This window comes from Corvus cornix, chromosome 1 (genome assembly GCF_000738735.6).
Source record: "Corvus cornix cornix isolate S_Up_H32 chromosome 1, ASM73873v5, whole genome shotgun sequence".
Lineage (NCBI taxonomy): Eukaryota > Metazoa > Chordata > Aves > Passeriformes > Corvidae > Corvus > Corvus cornix.
In genome coordinates this window covers 116104956-116121189 of record NC_046332.1, presented here as the reverse complement: position 1 = coordinate 116121189, position 16234 = coordinate 116104956, and the positions used below count along the sequence as shown (strand labels likewise).

General features: G+C 46.1%; 1 protein-coding gene across 1 annotated transcript; it reads left to right on the top strand.

Annotated features, from left to right (window-relative positions):
• Positions 1-573: 573 nt before the first annotated feature.
• CHAF1B (chromatin assembly factor 1 subunit B) lies at positions 574-12720 on the top strand. The gene is made up of 14 exons (XM_039553561.1): positions 574-613; positions 1074-1204; positions 2131-2263; positions 2396-2513; positions 2927-3030; positions 3805-3901; positions 4657-4741; positions 5694-5787; positions 7433-7502; positions 7597-7688; positions 8694-8856; positions 9106-9513; positions 10210-10301; positions 10683-12720. Exons 2-14 carry the CDS (start codon positions 1079-1081, stop codon positions 10802-10804), a joined length of 1704 nt encoding a protein of 567 aa, XP_039409495.1. The 5' UTR covers positions 574-613; positions 1074-1078; the 3' UTR covers positions 10805-12720.
• Positions 12721-16234: the final 3514 nt, after the last annotated feature.

Sequence of the window (16234 nt, the reverse complement as noted above, 5' to 3'; positions counted from 1 at the left end):
CCTGGCAGTGCCCAAGGCCAGGCTGGACATTGGGGCTTGGAGCAGCCTGGGACAGTGGGAGGTGTCCCTGCCCATGGCAGGGGTGGAATGGGATGAGCTTTAAGGTCCCTTCCAATCCAAACCATTCCATGATTCTATGATACAGAATTAGTTTTCCTTTGTTCTCTGCTGCTCCCTCGCCTGCTGTGGCAGGCCTTGTGGGGAGCTCTCAGAGCACCATTTTGGGCTTCAACCGCCTGCCCAGCAGCTCTTCTTCCCGTGAGCAAGAAGTGAAAGCAGATGCCATTTTCTCACTATGTAATTTTTCATTACTGTTTTCCAGGCAAAAATTTGCACTTGAAACAGGGACGTCTGGGAACACGTTACCCTTAAAGACTTTTATATATTTACACCGGTCAAGCACAGCAATGCCTGGGGGGAAAAAAAAAAAAAAAAACCCACTCTTTTGAGGAAGTGCGAGCATCGGGCTTTTTTCATTTTAGGTTTATTCTGCTGATTTGTGGGCTTTTCCCTCCAGCAGCCCCCGACGGCTCCTGAGGCGGCGCGCGGGCGGGCGCGCGCATGCGCGGGCGGCGCAAGGCGGGAGCGCGCGGGAGCCGCGGGCGGGCCGCAGGTGAGGGAAGGGGAAGGGAGGGGGCCAGCGGGGGGAGCCGCGCCGGGATTTGGGGGTCTGGGGAGTAGGATCGGGGGTCCCCGCGGTCTGGGGAATGGGATTGGGGATTCCCGGGGCTCCGGCAGCGGCCAGCGGCGCCTCTTCCCTTCCCCTGCCCGCGCCGGGCCGCCCGTGCCCGCTCGTTGTTTGGATTGCTGACGGGGTTGTTACTCCAAAAAAGTTTTTCCCTCACGTCTTAGACTGATGCACAGGGCTTGATACCGTCCTCTTGCAATCCCCAAACATGAACTTTAGCTATAAGAATCATAACTTTTAGGAACAGCCTTCCTCAAAGCATCTTGTCAGTCTCTGCAGTGCAGTTCCAGGCTCTGCTGGCGGTGCCTGGGAAATCTGCACAAAGTTTGGCCGACTGAGCCATAAAGAACAAGAATTGATATGGGGTTTGCTCTGTTGTCTCCAGGAAGCATGAAGGTCATCACCTGTGAGATAGTGTGGCATAATAAGGAGCCGGTTTACAGCTTGGACTTCCAGCATGGAGCGGATGGGAGGATCAATCGCCTGGCCTCGGCAGGGGTGGACACAGCCGTGAGGGTGAGTTAAACCTGTCAGGGTTGGGTCCGGAGCATGTGCAGGGTGTGGGGGTTTGTTATCCAAAATATTGGGTTATTGGCAGGTACGTGCCACGGGGAGTGGATGGTTTGGGGAAAGGGTGTAAGACTGCACAGCTGTCTGCAGAATTATAGGGTGGTTTGGGTTGGAAAGGGATTTCATCCAGTGCCACCCCTGCCATGGGCAGGGACACCTCCCACTGTCCCAGGCTGCTCCAAGCCTTGTCCATCCTGGCCTTGGGCGCTGCCAGGGATCCAGGGGCAGCCCCAGCTGCTCTGGGCACCCTGTGCCAGGGCCTGCCCACCCTCCCAGGGAACAACTTCATCCTAATACCGATCTAAACCTACTCTCTAATAATTTGAAGCCACTCCCCCTTGTCATTACATATTCTTGTATATAGTCTCTGTAGTAGTTTATTCCAGCTGTCTCAGCTGTCTTTTCTCTGCCTCACTGGCAAATTGACCTCTTCTTCCCTGGTGGTGCATATGTTTCAGGGATTTTTTTTAATACATATTTTAGGGCTAGAAAAATGTCTGCTTTCTTTGACATAAAAGATGCTCCCTGACAGGAGGGGGCAGTGGGGGGGGTCGGGCTCTGCTGCCGTGTCCCAAGGGAAAGGAGGAGAGGAAATGGCCTCAAATGGCACCAGGGGAGGCTCAGGTTGGAGATTGGAAACAATTTTTCCCTGCCAGAGTGGTGAGGCCTTGGGATGAGCTGCCCAGGGAGTGCTGGAGTCACTGTCTCTGGGAGTGCTCAGGAGGAGTCTGGATGTGGCCCTTGGGGACAGGCTTTGGGGTGCTGCTGGTGCTGCTGGGGTGGCACTGGGTGATCCTGGAGGTCCCTTCCCAGCTTGATGATCCTGTGACATTACATCTTGTCCTCAAAAGCTGAAACACTCTTGTAACTAGATCTGGAAAGTGGAGAAAGGCCCAGATGGAAAAGCCATCGTGGAATTCCTGTCCAACCTGGCGCGCCACACCAAGGCTGTGAACGTCGTGCGCTTCTCGCCCAGTGGGGAGATCCTGGCCTCCGGAGGGGATGGTGAGAGCTGCTTCTCCTCTGTCTCATCCCAGATAATTTTGAAGTTAAACTAAATGAAATCCACCTGCATTACGTTTTGCATGAACAAAAAAGAGTGGGGAATAAAGCGGCCTCCTCTGATTTCTTCTATAGATGCTGTCATTTTGCTGTGGAAGCTGAATGACAGCAAAGAGCTGGAGCCATTGGTTTTTCAGGATGAAGATGAAGCTCAGCTCAACAAGGAGAACTGGGCAGTCATTAAAACTTTAAGGTAATTTATTATTTGATGAGTCTGGTTTCCTTTTCAGTGTTTTTCGTTTCCCCAGTGCCTTTTATCACGTGGTGCAGTCTTCAGTGTGTGTAGAACTTCAGTGCTCTCTACAATTCGCTTGCTCTAATATTAATCCTTTTAACTCCCTGTTAATGGGGCTCAGAAAAAGGAGGGAGAGGGACATTTTAAATAATCAGAGGGTGACAGGCCAAGGGGCAATGCTTTTAAGTTGAAGAAGCAGTTCCTGGCAGCTGCTGAGGTTGATGTGAGAAGAGTTTCAGAAGTGCTTGAAGCACCAGCAGGAGTTTTTATTTGCCTCTGATTTTTTTTTTTTAACCTGAAAATTCATAAAACTCATGTTTACACGTAGCTTTTAATTTTCAAATTAATAATTGGTTTCTCCTGCCTTCTAGAGGCCACTTGGAAGATGTGTATGATATTTGTTGGACCTCAGATGGAAATTACATGGCATCTGCTTCTGTAGATAACACAGCAATCATGTGGGATGTCAATAAAGGTAAATGCTGCAGTTTTCCCTTGAAATTCCAGACGTGCTGGAAGTGCCACATGGCATTTCCCCAAAAAAATTTGAAACATCTTTCTTGTAATTGGTTTTTTGTGTGATTTTCTGGGCTTGTGAGGCTGTGCTATATATAGGTATAAAATAGTCTCAGGCCAACAAAATTTACACCTGAGGCATCTGTTCACCTTGGAGTATTTAGGATAACTTCACACATTTTTTTCCCCCCAAACTCTTGCACAAACATCTTTTATATTCCTTAATCCACTTTTTGGTGTTGTGCAGCATGGCCTCAGCTGTGTTTTTATCATCCTTTTGAAAAGCTGTTTATTTTCTTTGAAACTTCTCAGCTTCTGGGATTTCTTTGCAAGAAAGCAACACTTAAATAATAGGAAAGAATCCTTCCTGTGACCAGTATTCAACAAAGTATTTCTAAGATTCTCTGTAACTTTGTCTCATCAATGTTTTGGCTCTGAGACCTTCACTTGTGGAACATTACTGGGGTCAGAGAGCTCTTGACTTTACTTATCTGAGTTCTAATATTAATCTAAAATTAATTCTAGTTAATGATTAAGTTTGTAGTGAACAAACCTTAAACTGGCACTTCAGAAGCAACTTTTTCTGATATTCTTATCAGCCACCATCCAATGAGCACTTTTATGTTTAAAAAATTATTTCTCTACATTTCAAAACATTTTTGGTCTTGTTTTATTTCTGCAATGTTTGGAAACACATTTGAATTTATGATCTGAAAGCTGTTTGTGACTTCAGGACAGAAAGTTTCAATATTGAATGAGCACAAGAGTTATGTCCAAGGAGTAACCTGGGATCCTCTGGGCCAGTATATCGCAACCCTGAGCTGTGACAGGTGAGCTCTTGGTCCAAATGCTTTGCCTTAATATTTTAACTTGTAGTTAATTGTTTTTAAGGTGAGTTCCCACTCTTCAGGAACCTACAGTGCAGGTAGGAACACCCTGGCAGTTCCCTGTTTCCTAATTCCCTCATTCCTCCATAAATCCATGTGCTGGGACTTCCCAAACCTTATGGAGTCCAAACATTGCCAGGGTTCTTTAGACATCAAAACACGTCCCTCTGGAGGTGTCTTGTGAGGAGAATTTTAATTAGTGATTATTTGGTGATCCAGTTTTATATTTCGTGGTGCTGACTGAGAAGGGAGGTCCTGGGGCATTTTGTGGAACTTGGGGTGAAAGGAAAGGCTGGAAGAGCTGGGATTGTTCAGCCCGGAGAGGAGAAGCTTTGGGGTGAGCTCAGTGTGGCCTTGCAGGGCCTGAAGGAGCTGCAGGAAACCTGGAGAGAGACAATTTCATTGTGGGATGCAGGGCCAGGAGCCAGGGAATGGCTTCCCAGTGCCAGAGGGCAGGGCTGGATGGGAGATTGGGCAGGAATTGTTCCCTGGGAGGGTGGGCAGGCCCTGGCACAGGGTGCCCAGAGCAGCTGGGGCTGCCCCTGGATCCCTGGCAGTGCCCAAGGCCAGGCTGGGCATTGGGGCTTGGAGCAGCCTGGGACAGTGGGAGGTGTCCCTGCCCATGGAACTGGCTGATGTCCCTTCCAACCCAAACCATTCCATGATTCCCTGCTGGCTGACTCTGCTCTCCCACACAGGGTCCTGCGAGTTTACAACACCCAAACCAAGCGAGTGGCCTTCAATGTCACCAAGATGCCATCAGGATCAGGAGCTGAAGGAGAGGTACGTGGTTCTGCTGGGGCTGGAGACTCTGCTGGGTGCTGTTTCATGTGGGCTTTCTGTTCCATGGAACCAAAGGATCAAATATTTTCCATTCAAATAATTCCTATGCCCCAGAATCACGGAATCATCGAGGTTGGAAGAGACCTTCACGCTCATCCAGTCCCACCGTCACCACCCCAAAACCACATCCCCAAAATTTCTTGCTGATTCAAGCAGTAACACAATCCCTTAGTTGTAAATGTTAAAAACTGAGGAAAAAGGTAGTACTTAACAGGACAAACTTCAAACATATCTGGCAGTAGTTGAGTTTATTAATGGATGTGACATCTCAATAATATTTGAAAGTTAACAGCCTGGAATTTTCAAGAAGGTAGTTAGGTTTTTAAGAAAAATAGGAACTTGGGATAATTTAGGAAATTCTAACCCTAAGAGGGAAAAGGAAGAGCTTTTTTTTCCCCTCCCAACCAGTTCCAAGTGATAGTAAAATAACACCTCCAAGCTGGCTATAACTTTATTCATTCCTTCTATTCATTCCTTTTCTTTTTGGGGGAAAACATTTGTAAGAGTTTTATAGACACTGAAGAACAGGCCTGAGAGCAGGCACTTTGCCGTGAGAGAAGTTCTCTTTTAACCTCTAATCCTGGGGTTAGAATCAAATGCCTGAGGAACACTGGGTGTTAAATAATGTTGTTCTCCAGGTTATGACTATTTTTTGATGACTGGTTTAAGGCGACAGCTCTGGGAGTGTTTTGCTTTGCAGCTGAAGAGGGATCAAGGACTATTTTTCTTAGCTGTGAAGAATTTATAGCGAGGTTGAAGGAGCCATGGCTTTTGAAATGTTTTAGTTGAAAAGTTCCATCAGGCTGGATTGTCCAAGTGGATGTTTTGTCTCGCTGGGATTCCAGCTGGCACATTCCTGGCCCTTCCCACAGTCCTGTTTCCCGTGTTGCAGGCGAGGAGCTTTCGGATGTTTCATGATGACAGCATGAAGTCGTTTTTCCGCAGGCTCAGCTTCACTCCTGATGGCTCCTACCTGCTCACTCCAGGTATGAGAACATCTCCTGCGACTTGGGTTGTGTCACAGAGGTTGGAAAAGATTCCCAAGGTCATGGAGTGCAGCCTGTGCCCGATGCCCACCTTGTGCCCAGCCCAGAGCACTGAGTGCCACCTCCAGCCCTTCCTGGGACACCTCCAGGGATGGGCACTCCAAACCTCCCTGGGCAGCTCTTCCCAAGGCCTGACCTCCCTTTCCATGTGACACTGAACTGTGCCATAAGTAAATCTCTCCTGATGGGAGAGGGTGTTTTAAAGTCCTTGCTAGGAGTTTGAGAGACAAACTGAGACTTTCCTGGAGTTTCACTGCTGCCAGATAGTTGTTTATTAAGTCTTCTCAGAGAAACAGAGTCACTAGTGTGACCCAGGCATAACACAGAGCAGAGAATGCAGGAGAAAAGTATAATTACCAAGATTTACACAGCCCTTTAAAGATAATTTAGCCCATAGTTACTAAAAAGGTACATTATTTTCACTTTCCTGCCAATTATTCAGTAACACGGCCAGGAACTGCAGAATTTTTTGTCCAATCATCCCAAATTACTTTTACTGCAGAATATGGAGTAGTAGAAGAAGAAGGTTTGGAGAACAACAACAATCCTCCATTTGGATGTTTTTTGCTCTTACCTATTTACTACAAAGAGAAGCTCAAAACCTCTAAATTTTTCACCCTGTGACAATCCTACATAGTAGTCTATCACCTAATTCACACCACTGCATTTTCTAGTTCCTGTCTGACTGTTGGTAATTTTTTCCAAGGCTGGAGGTCAAAACAGTGTTGTTCAGGGGGGTAAAAACCCTTCAAAACAGGCAAAGAAATATTCTCAGCACTCTGGGTTCCTACACCATGGGGAAATTCCTGCTGCTGTCCACCCTGAGCCTGCCCTGGCCCAGCCTGAGGCCGTTCCCTCTCCTCCTGTCCCTGTTCCCTGTGAGCAGAGCCCGACCCCCCGGCTGCCCCCTCCTGTCAGGGACTTGTGCAGAGCCACAAGGTCCCCCCTGAGCCTCCTTTGCTCCAGCCTGAGCCCCTTTCCCAGCTCCCTCAATCTATTACATTCTAGTTTGAATGTTCTTCAGTATTTCCAACATGTCAGGGATGCCGATTTATCCTAATTAATCCATTCCTCCTTCTCCTTATTAACTCCACTAGCAATCCACAGCATCAGTTTTCTCTTGTGATAAAAGTGATATTTGTGGCATTTTGCTGAATAAATTGCAACACCAGAACTCTTAAAATAAAAATGAAGGATATTGAGTGGTTTCTTTTGACTGGCCTCTCTTTGTTTGGGTCCTTCCCTCAGAACATTCTGCATTCAGAGTGAAAACAACCCTGCAAGGAGGGATCAGTTTGTGCCTGTCCAAGCTCTGCTTTTATTGATGTCTGGCAACATCAAAAAGCAGCTGTGAGGAGGGAAGTGTATAAGGGAAATAAAACCAGCACTAAATAAATATTTGGGATGCCTTTTTAAGTTGTATTCGAGTTGCACAGCTTTTGCCCAACTGACAAGCCTAATTCCTGGGAATTAGAATGTTTATGGACAAGCCTAATTCCTGGGAATTAGAATGTTTATGGACACAAGGTGTGTGCTCAGGAGCTCTCTGAGGTGATGAGTAATGTTGGAACCTTTGTTTTTGCAGCTGGCTGTGTGGAATCAGGAGAGAACGTTACAAACACCACCTATGTTTTCTCCAGAAACAATCTTAAAAGGTAGGGTTTAGTGACATAAAAATAGGTTTTTATTAAAAAATAAATAATTCAAATCGTGCAAGGCTGTTTTCTGAACTCCTGATTCTCTCTGAAGGCCCGTGGGTCACCTGCCCTGTCCTGGCAAGGGAACTCTGGCTGTTCGCTGCTGTCCTGTCTACTTTGAGCTGAGAGGAGCATCTGCTAAAGGTATTGGCAGGCTTCAGGGAGTGGGAACTCACAGCAAATCTGGGAAAAGATGTGGCTGGTCACTATTTTATGCCCCAGCCTTTTAGCATTCCTCTAAGACAGTGCTGTACCACATCTTAGAAGCTGTTTCCTGATTCTGAGACTCTCAGTTCACCACGAGTCCCCCGTGAGTAGCTTTTGGTCAAGTGGATAAATGTTGTTCCTTGGCTTCTCAGGCTGCAGAAACACTGTTAAATATTTTGCTCGAACTGTTAACCATTTTGTGTTCAAAATAAATAACCTGGTTTAGCACCAGAGGAGCAATCCCATGAAATAATTCCTGTTAGTCTCAACTGCCCACATCACAGGGAGTTGGAACAGTTTGCAGCAACCACTGGTGTTTATTCAAGGAAGCAGTGCTGGTGTTACTGGGCAGAACAGGAGTTCTGAGCTGGGGATGGGATTGTGTGAAGTTGCACAAGAATTTATCTGGGGATTGAAATCCAGCTTTATTGTGTGGCTCCAGGAGTGTTTATATTTTAACAAGACTGACATTACTCAGGTGAAAAGGCAGAGCTTGGCTCCTTTCTTTAAAGGTTAAATCTGGAGTATTCCTTACAGGATTTACCTGTTCTATTTCCATCATAATTTTAGATCCATTGTGCTGCAAAGGAAGGAGATGAGGATCTGCAGTTGCTCTCTGTAGCTCCTCTAAAGGACCACTTTAGTATTAAAATTCATGTAAATACACTGAAAAATTCCAACTGGAAAATACAGAGCAAACTTTACAAAACAAAACAGCAGCAAACCAGAGGGAGAAAGATTCTGCCAATTTTTCTTCAACTAAGAAAATCAAGTAAATTTCAGACAACAAAAATGTTAAATTTTATGTTTTACACAAGCGCTGTCTTCTCAGTGTTTATCTTGGTACTGATTAATAATGTAATTTTATTTAAATTAATGGCCAAGTGCAGTCACTATCTTGCAATAAATACAAGAGAATTCTCCCTGTTCTTTTCTTTGCAGATGAAATCAGTCCCAAATCCCCCCCTGCCCTGTTTAACCTGCCCTATCGGTTGGTGTTCGCTGTTGCTTCAGAAGATTCTGTGCTGTTTTATGACACTGAGCAGTCCTTCCCCTTTGGTTATGTTTCCAACATCCATTACCACACCCTGAGTGACATTTCATGGTAAGGAATTGTATTCCTAAGATTTTTTGGGGGGAAATGTCCTTTTTCCATGTCTAGGTTCTGTGCAGCACCTTGAGCCTTGCTTTGGGTTTATATTTCATTTATGACACACACATGGTCACTCATCAATGTCTGAGCAGCAACCCACCCCTTTTTTACAGGAAATTAGAGAATTGTGGCTCTTAATCAGTTGGGTGAAGGTTGAAGTAAAATCCTGGCCTTTAATGGAAAAAAATAAATCCCAAACAGGTCCAGTGATGGATCCTTCCTGGCCATTTCCTCCACGGACGGGTACTGCTCGTTCGTCACCTTCGACAAGGACGAGCTGGGAGTGCCCCTGAAGGAAAAGCCCCAGATCAATGTCAGGACTCCTGGTGCAGCAGACAAGAAAGCCAAGAAGAGCCAGTCCCACAAAGTGATTTCCCCAGGCTCCCGGCTGGCAGAGGGGACCCCTCCCAGCAGGGATCCGCCCCTCCAACCTCGACCCCCTGGCACTGCGGGCAAGGACCTGCCTTCCACACCTGTTGGCATCAAAACCATTCCAGTGCCATCCTCAGAGGAGAGGAGAAGCAGCCAGGCAGCCAACCAGAGCAGCAAAGCCCCCCAGCCCAGGAGGGTCACCCTCACCACTCTACAGTCCTGTTTCAAAACACCCAGGTGAGATTCCAGTCGTAAATTCAGGGGCCAAGACAAGCTGTGCTTGTGCTACGTTTAAAGGCTGAGCTTTGCACACAAATTCCCAACCCTGGCTGTGGGTAGGAGCTGTCTTGATGTGGGGATTTTTGTTGTACTGCAAATGAGAGGTCAGAATGTCTCCTAAATGTGGAGCTTTTAGGTTTCTGCCTGAAATGTGAGGCAGCAAATTCACGTGACCCTTCACAACAAAAGGCGTCTGGCTTGGCCACGAGTTGGACTTTGATCCTTGTGGGTCCCTTCCAGCCCAGAATATTCTGTGATTCTGTCTTCAGGTCCAGTTTTCTGTACAAAAATGATATCTGAAGCCTTCAGCTGCCAAGAACTGTTTAAAGACCCTTCTGCCAAAGAATATTTTAAGAAGTGAAGAGTGCAAGTCTAGACAGGCCCTCTGGTTTTTAGAAATTGCCAGTAATCCAGGTATTGATTGTATCAGGGCTCTGAGCACCCTGCTCCAGTGGAAGGTGGCCCTGCCCATGGCAGAGGGGATTGGAAGTGGATAATGCTCCATTCAGTTTATAAAAAGAAGGAAAAATGTGCAGTAAAATATATCTGAACTACCTTTGCAGTTAACTGATTCTATATGAATTAAATCTTGAAGTGAAATAGTCATGGAAATGATGTCTATAAAGCAATTCAGCTGTTTCTGTTCTTTTAAAGGAGAGTAAACTTGATTTCCTTGAAGCCAGACACTCCAACCTCTGCATATCCAGACCCAGCTCCTGTCCCTCCTTCCTCAGAACAGGAACATGGTGAGTTTCTGTGGCTCTTAATACCCGGCCAAGTCTTTTCCCAGTCAGTTTTTTTTCCATTATAGATTTATATTATAAAATAATCCTCACTCTAATTGCAAATTCTAAAGCTTCTCCATTGTCTCTATGTGTCTGAAAGGTGCTTTGGGCAATATGAAATGTGTTCTCACTGCTCTGGGGCAGCTGATTGTGACTGTCCCTACAGTTTTATAGCAGTGAAACCTAGGATAAATTCATGGATGTGATGTTCTCCAGTTTTTAAAGACTTTTGTACTTCCACCACATCATTGTTTCAGGTTCTGGACTCTCTCAGACCAGGGTGGGGTTTTTTTTAATATGGATTTATTCACTTGAAATGATTTCCCTGTCTGCTTCTTCCAGAGAGATCACTGCCCTCTGATGAGAGCCTCCAAACTCCCCCAGCACAAAAACGTCCCAGGACTGAGGAATTGTCCCTTCCTGCCCCTGCTGGAGATCAAACCAGCTGTGATCCCAACAAATAAAGGCTGAGCAGACTCCTCACAGCCTGAAGTCAAAGCAGCCATGTCTGAGTGCATTTCTTTTTGCAAAAGTTCAACCCTCAACTCCCAATTCAAGTTCCCTGTGCATATTTGATGTAGAACTGTGAAGAAGCTGCCAGTGGAAGACACAGGTTTCAGGAATGTGGTTCTGCCGTAGAAGAAATAATTGGGAAGTGACTTCAAGAATAAGGAAATCAGGGAAATCTGGGGATTAAAAATCCATCCAGTAAGCTGTGAGTCTCCATCAGAGTTCCTAAATCCACATTTATAAAGCATTATGTCTGCCAGTAATGCGTCTGGCAAAAAGAATTGAATGCATTCATAAGATTTGATGTGGTTCAAGACCTAAAAAAGGGGGAAATTGCAGCATTTTGGTTTATTTCTTCAACACTGTGTCAAATAATGCTCCTTGGTAGCTGTGGAGTGGAGCTGATTGACTCTGAAAGCAGCAGCAAAGATCAGGGCTGAGATGTGGAAGCAGAAACGGGAAGATTGAACTGCAAGAAACAAGCAAAGGGAGGAAACCCTCTGAAGAGCTGCTGTAAGAAGGAAACAGCAGCAAGTTCTTGTTTAATTTCTGGACTTAAAAAAAGAAATGCAGGTGTGAGATTTTCCTGAGGCAGCAGCATTTGAGTGTGTACATTGAAATTTCCCCTTTCCTTTTTTCCCCAATAACACCCTTAGCCAATAAAACACACTCCAGTGGATGGGAAACTTCTAAACCTGACATTTTTTAGCATTTAATACTTCATAAAAGCAGAAGTCTCAATATTCCAGAAGTGACTCACAGAAGTCTCACAGGGAGGAAATATTAACAAACACCTCTGTCAGTCTTTCAGGCAAATGAACTCTTGCCTACAATTAAATTTCAACAATTAATAAGCAAGAAGTTGCAGGAAGCTTGATGGGAGCTTGGTTTTCTCACTGTGCTGAGGATGGATCTTCATTAGACTTAATTAAACCTGGGTTTCCTTCTAGTGAAGAATCATAAACAGTTAATTCTTACATTTATTTCTCTGGCTTGCTGATAGATCTTTTTAAAAATTACATTTGTGTCCTAATTCTGCATTCTTGATTTTTTATCTGTCCATTCTCTGCAAAAAAAATTGTTTCTATTCCTTCTAGAATTACATTTTATAGTTGACTGAGGAAGATTCGTCCTTGAGAGCATTTCTCAGTTGGGAGATGCAAACTGAAAATCCTGAAATGCCACAGGCAGCTCCAGCTTTTCCATGGGTGTCTTTAGCATCATTTCTGTGGGATAGGGAAGCCCTGTGGATCATCTCCAGTGCAAACTCTCCCTCAAAACCCACTTTTCCATGGTTGAGTTTCTGCTCATGAAAATCTTGAGGATTTCTTGCTCCTCCCCAAAAGCACGTGGACATCCCACCTTAAAATGCAGAAATTTCTGGGAGCCACTGAACTGGGCAGGCCTTGTTCCATAGAGCTTTGTAGGTAACTGCACCAGGGGTTTCAAGTAGATTTTGATATTCTTCAGATGGGTTTCAAATAGATTTTGCAATTTTTTAGTTGGGTTTCAAGTGGATTTTGCGGTTTTTCGGATGGGTTTCAAATAGATTTTGTAACTTTCTAGCTGGTTGAGGATTCACGTTTGTCTTGTTCCTGAAAAGACTTTCTGCTGTGTAATAATGGTGAATTTTTAGACAGCCAGACCTTGTACTCCTGTGCTGTTGAAGTTTTAATTTTTAGCTATCCAGATGTCAATATTAATTTATCTTGTCATTAATTAACCACTGCAATTTGGTCAAAATTTCCTTGATCCTTGCCCATGGATTCCAAACAGACTCTGTATTTTCTGTGCACATTCCCTGTGTTTATATGAACTTTGTTACCAAATAAAGAGCATAAAGACCATAAAATTAATCAAGAAAAACAGACTTTTCAGGGAACTCTGTGTGTTTCCTGCTCTGGCAGCTGCAGGATCCTGAAGAAGAGGCAGATGAATTATGTGACAACAAAGTGTCATGAATTAAATGACATCAGGGACGTGATTCCACCACTTCCCTGGGCATCCTTACTTTGCCAGGAAGAAATTTTTCCCCTAATATCTGATCTAAACTGGACACAGCCCTCGAGGGGCCTCTCTGTGGGACAATTTTTGGCAGTCCCAAATCTCCTAAGTGCTGCCTGTGCACTGAAAAATGGAAATCACGGAAGGCAGGCAGGTGTGAGATGCTCGTGCCCAGGGGGAGCTCCTGATTTTCTCTGGCCACGTGGAAGGTGGGAAATGGTTGAAAAGGAGGAGGGTGTCCATGGAAATGGAGGTGGCTGGGGGAGGAAAAGGGACAGGTAGGGAGTAGTTGGAGCTGGCATGTGGAGAGAGGCTGGAGAAGGAGACAAAACTGGCATTTGAGGAGAAGAAGTGGATGGGAGGGAAGCTGAGAGGGAGTTTGGTATCTCTGGGAATTCCTGTGCAGGACTCAGCCCAGCAAGGATCCTTCTTACCCAAGAACACCTCATTTTCCAGGTTGGGTTTTAGCTTGGAGGTTTTTTGTGGGTTTTTTTTCCCCTCTGGGATAGGGAAGCTCTTTTTTGCCACAAAAAACGCCGGTTTTTCAGTCTCCTGCCAGCAGGTGACAGCGTTCCCTAAAGCAAAGCAAACGGAGCAGAGCTCCCCTCTCCTCCACACTTCCATCCCTCAAGACATTTTTCATCATCTTCATTTTTTTGTTGTTCTACCAAGTGATTATTTCTGGCTTCTTTCCACGTGGTTGAAGAAGAAAACAGGGTTCTACAGGAAAGAATTCCTCCAGGAGGAAAACACCACAGGATGACTTCAGTCCCGAGTTGAACAGAGCACGGCCTCTCCTGCTTCACTCAGTGAATCCAAAGGTTTTTCCAGGAGGAATTGGCACTCCAGAGTCTGCAAGCAATGGGCCTTGGATTAGCCATGGTCGTGGGCTGAGGTGACACAGATTCCCAGGACTGCACATCTAGCAGAGCCTCTGGCTGCAGGTACAACCCACAGAGGTCCTGGCAGTCTTTATGGAGAGACTGGTGTGGATTTGGGGTTTTGGAGAAAAGTCCACCAAGGGAAGAGCATTCAGTGCCTGGAGGAGGTGACGAGAAAGGAGAAGGAATGACAAGACCCAGGGAATGGCTTCCCAGTGCCAGAGGGCAGGGCTGGATGGGATCTTGGGCAGGAATTGTTCCCTGTGAGGGTGGGCAGGCCCTGGCACAGGGTGCCCAGAGCAGCTGGGGCTGCCCCTGGATCCCTGGCAGTGCCCAAGGCCAGGCTGGATAAGACTTGGAGCAGCCTGGGCTAATGGAAGGCGTCCCAGGGGGGTTGGAATTGGATGATTTTTAAGGCTACTCCCATCCCAAACCCCTCTGTGCTTCCCCAGGTATTTTCCCTGCTCGTTCCAGACCTTCCTGCTTGGGAGATCTCTCAGCCCTGACTTGGCAGCACTTTTGCCAATCATCTCCGAAGCAAAATCCCCACATTTGGTCCTAATTATCCCCTCCCTGAGCAGCCCCGAGCCCCACACAGCAGCTCTGTTCTTCCTCAGGTGTGGGATTTTGGGATGCTGCCATTCCCCTTCCAAGGGGAGCTGGCAGAGCTGCAGAGAGACGGGGCTGGGGGTGCCAAGACTTCTCCTCCTCCTTCCCAATCCCTCTGGGAGAAGTTTATCCATGCAGCCTCATCATCTTGGAGTCTCCCTGCAGGTGCTCCAGCACAGCAGAAAAGCTGGAATGGGCAAACTGGGAGCAGTTTTCCCTCCCGTGGCTGCCGAACTTCCAGCCAAGGGACACTGATATCGCTGAGCTGCTTATTCCCTCAGCTGAAAAATCCCAGGAAAAGCCACGGCCCCAAGGCCTCCGGGCCTGCAACCCGAGAGGATTCTGCCTCTCAGAGCATGAATAATTAAAAAGGTTCACAGATTTCTTTATGTCTGGAAACTGGGCATAAACTGGGGCTCTTCAGTGCCTGGGAAAAGCTGATCCTGGTGCTCCTGAAAGGACAGGAACCGGTTTCTGTCTTTTAAGTTGTTGCCATCTTTTCTGGGAGGGCTGATTGGTGTTTAACACCCCAAATCTTCGTGCTTGTGCTCCAATTGTTTGTATTTCCCACTTAAAATGTTTTTCCTTGCTGAGAGTTTAACCAGGAAAGCTCCATTTTGAAGGGAATTGTTTCTCTGTGCATTTTCCCCCCTCAAGACTCCTCAAGATTTGAGTTTTAAGGATAACAATGATAAATTCTGATGCTAAATAATGTCAGGTTTTGTCTCAGCATAAACTTTCCCCCTTCGGCCACCAAAATAAATAAATAAGCTAGGCAGGCATTTTTGTTTTGACTTCTGCCAAGCTGAAATAAGGAATTTTGGTGTTGTTTGTGAAGGGAAATGGAAACGTGCCAGGCTGGATTGGGAATGGCTGTGGGATCTCAGCCTGGTCGATTGATCTCATTTAAAATGGTACTTTGAGCTCACTGAGTGCTCCTCCTGCAAGCCAAGAGCTGCAGGAGCCCGTGGATGGTTTTGTTTTCCCTTTTCCTGGCACCAGTGGGGTTGCACCAGCTGCATGCACTTACAAATAAATAGCAGGGTAGGGAGGAAGGTGTGGATTTACTCTGCAAGGAGAAGGGAGAGAAGGTGTTGGCTGGGTGCTCCAATATTCTAAATTTTCAATCCATAAAATAGCTGCATCTCTGCTGTGGGATGGATTATTAAAGGAAGATAAAATTGACAGCCAGGAACAGCCAAGTCTGTGTTCCTTGCTTGGAGAAGCAGGAATAGCCCAAACCAGGCTCCTGCTGGAATACTTGACTGGATAAAATATGTAATTCTGAGCAGACAGTGCAGGAACAGGGATGGGTTATTGTCCATGACAATTATTCCTTGGAATGGGGAATCCTGTGTAGTGGGAAAGAGTTGGCATAAAACAACTGCACCTTGTGCCCAGACAGGATTTTCCACCAAAAAAACTGGAGAAGTTTGCCAGGACCTGGGATATGTTTGTTCCTGGAGCAGGTGGGGTGGGAAATTCACCATTGTTTCTATCCACTCTCAGCTTCCCAGGAGTTGGGAAACAATTTTCCAAACAAATCGCAGGATCACGGAATGGTTTGGGTTGGAAGGGATCTTAAATATCCAGTGCCACCCCTGCCATGGGCAGGGACACCTCCCACTGTGCCAGGCTGCTCCAAGCCCCAATGTCCAGCCTGGCCTTGGGCACTGCCAGGGATCCAGGGGCAGCCCCAGCTGCTCTGATGTGGGCTGTGGGAATTGCTTTCCTTGGATTTTTCTTGTCAGTGTAGAAGAACTTGGTGTGATACTGCAGAGAAGGGATTGTAAGAGAAAATACAATAAAATCACTGAAAATCACAAGTTATTCTAGCAGTCATAGGATAAAGGAATTCAAGAGCTGGAACATTACAATTTCACTTTCAAG

Excerpts from the sequence above, each read along its gene's own strand:
- CHAF1B (XM_039553561.1), top strand. The coding sequence starts at position 1,079 with ATGAAGGTCATCACCTGTGAGATAGTGTGGCATAATAAGGAGCCGGTT. Across the intron at positions 7,689-8,693 it reads GAGAGGAGCATCTGCTAAAG|ATGAAATCAGTCCCAAATCC; the intron begins GTATTGGCAGGC and ends TTTTCTTTGCAG. Across the intron at positions 10,302-10,682 it reads TTCCTCAGAACAGGAACATG|AGAGATCACTGCCCTCTGAT; the intron begins GTGAGTTTCTGT and ends TGCTTCTTCCAG.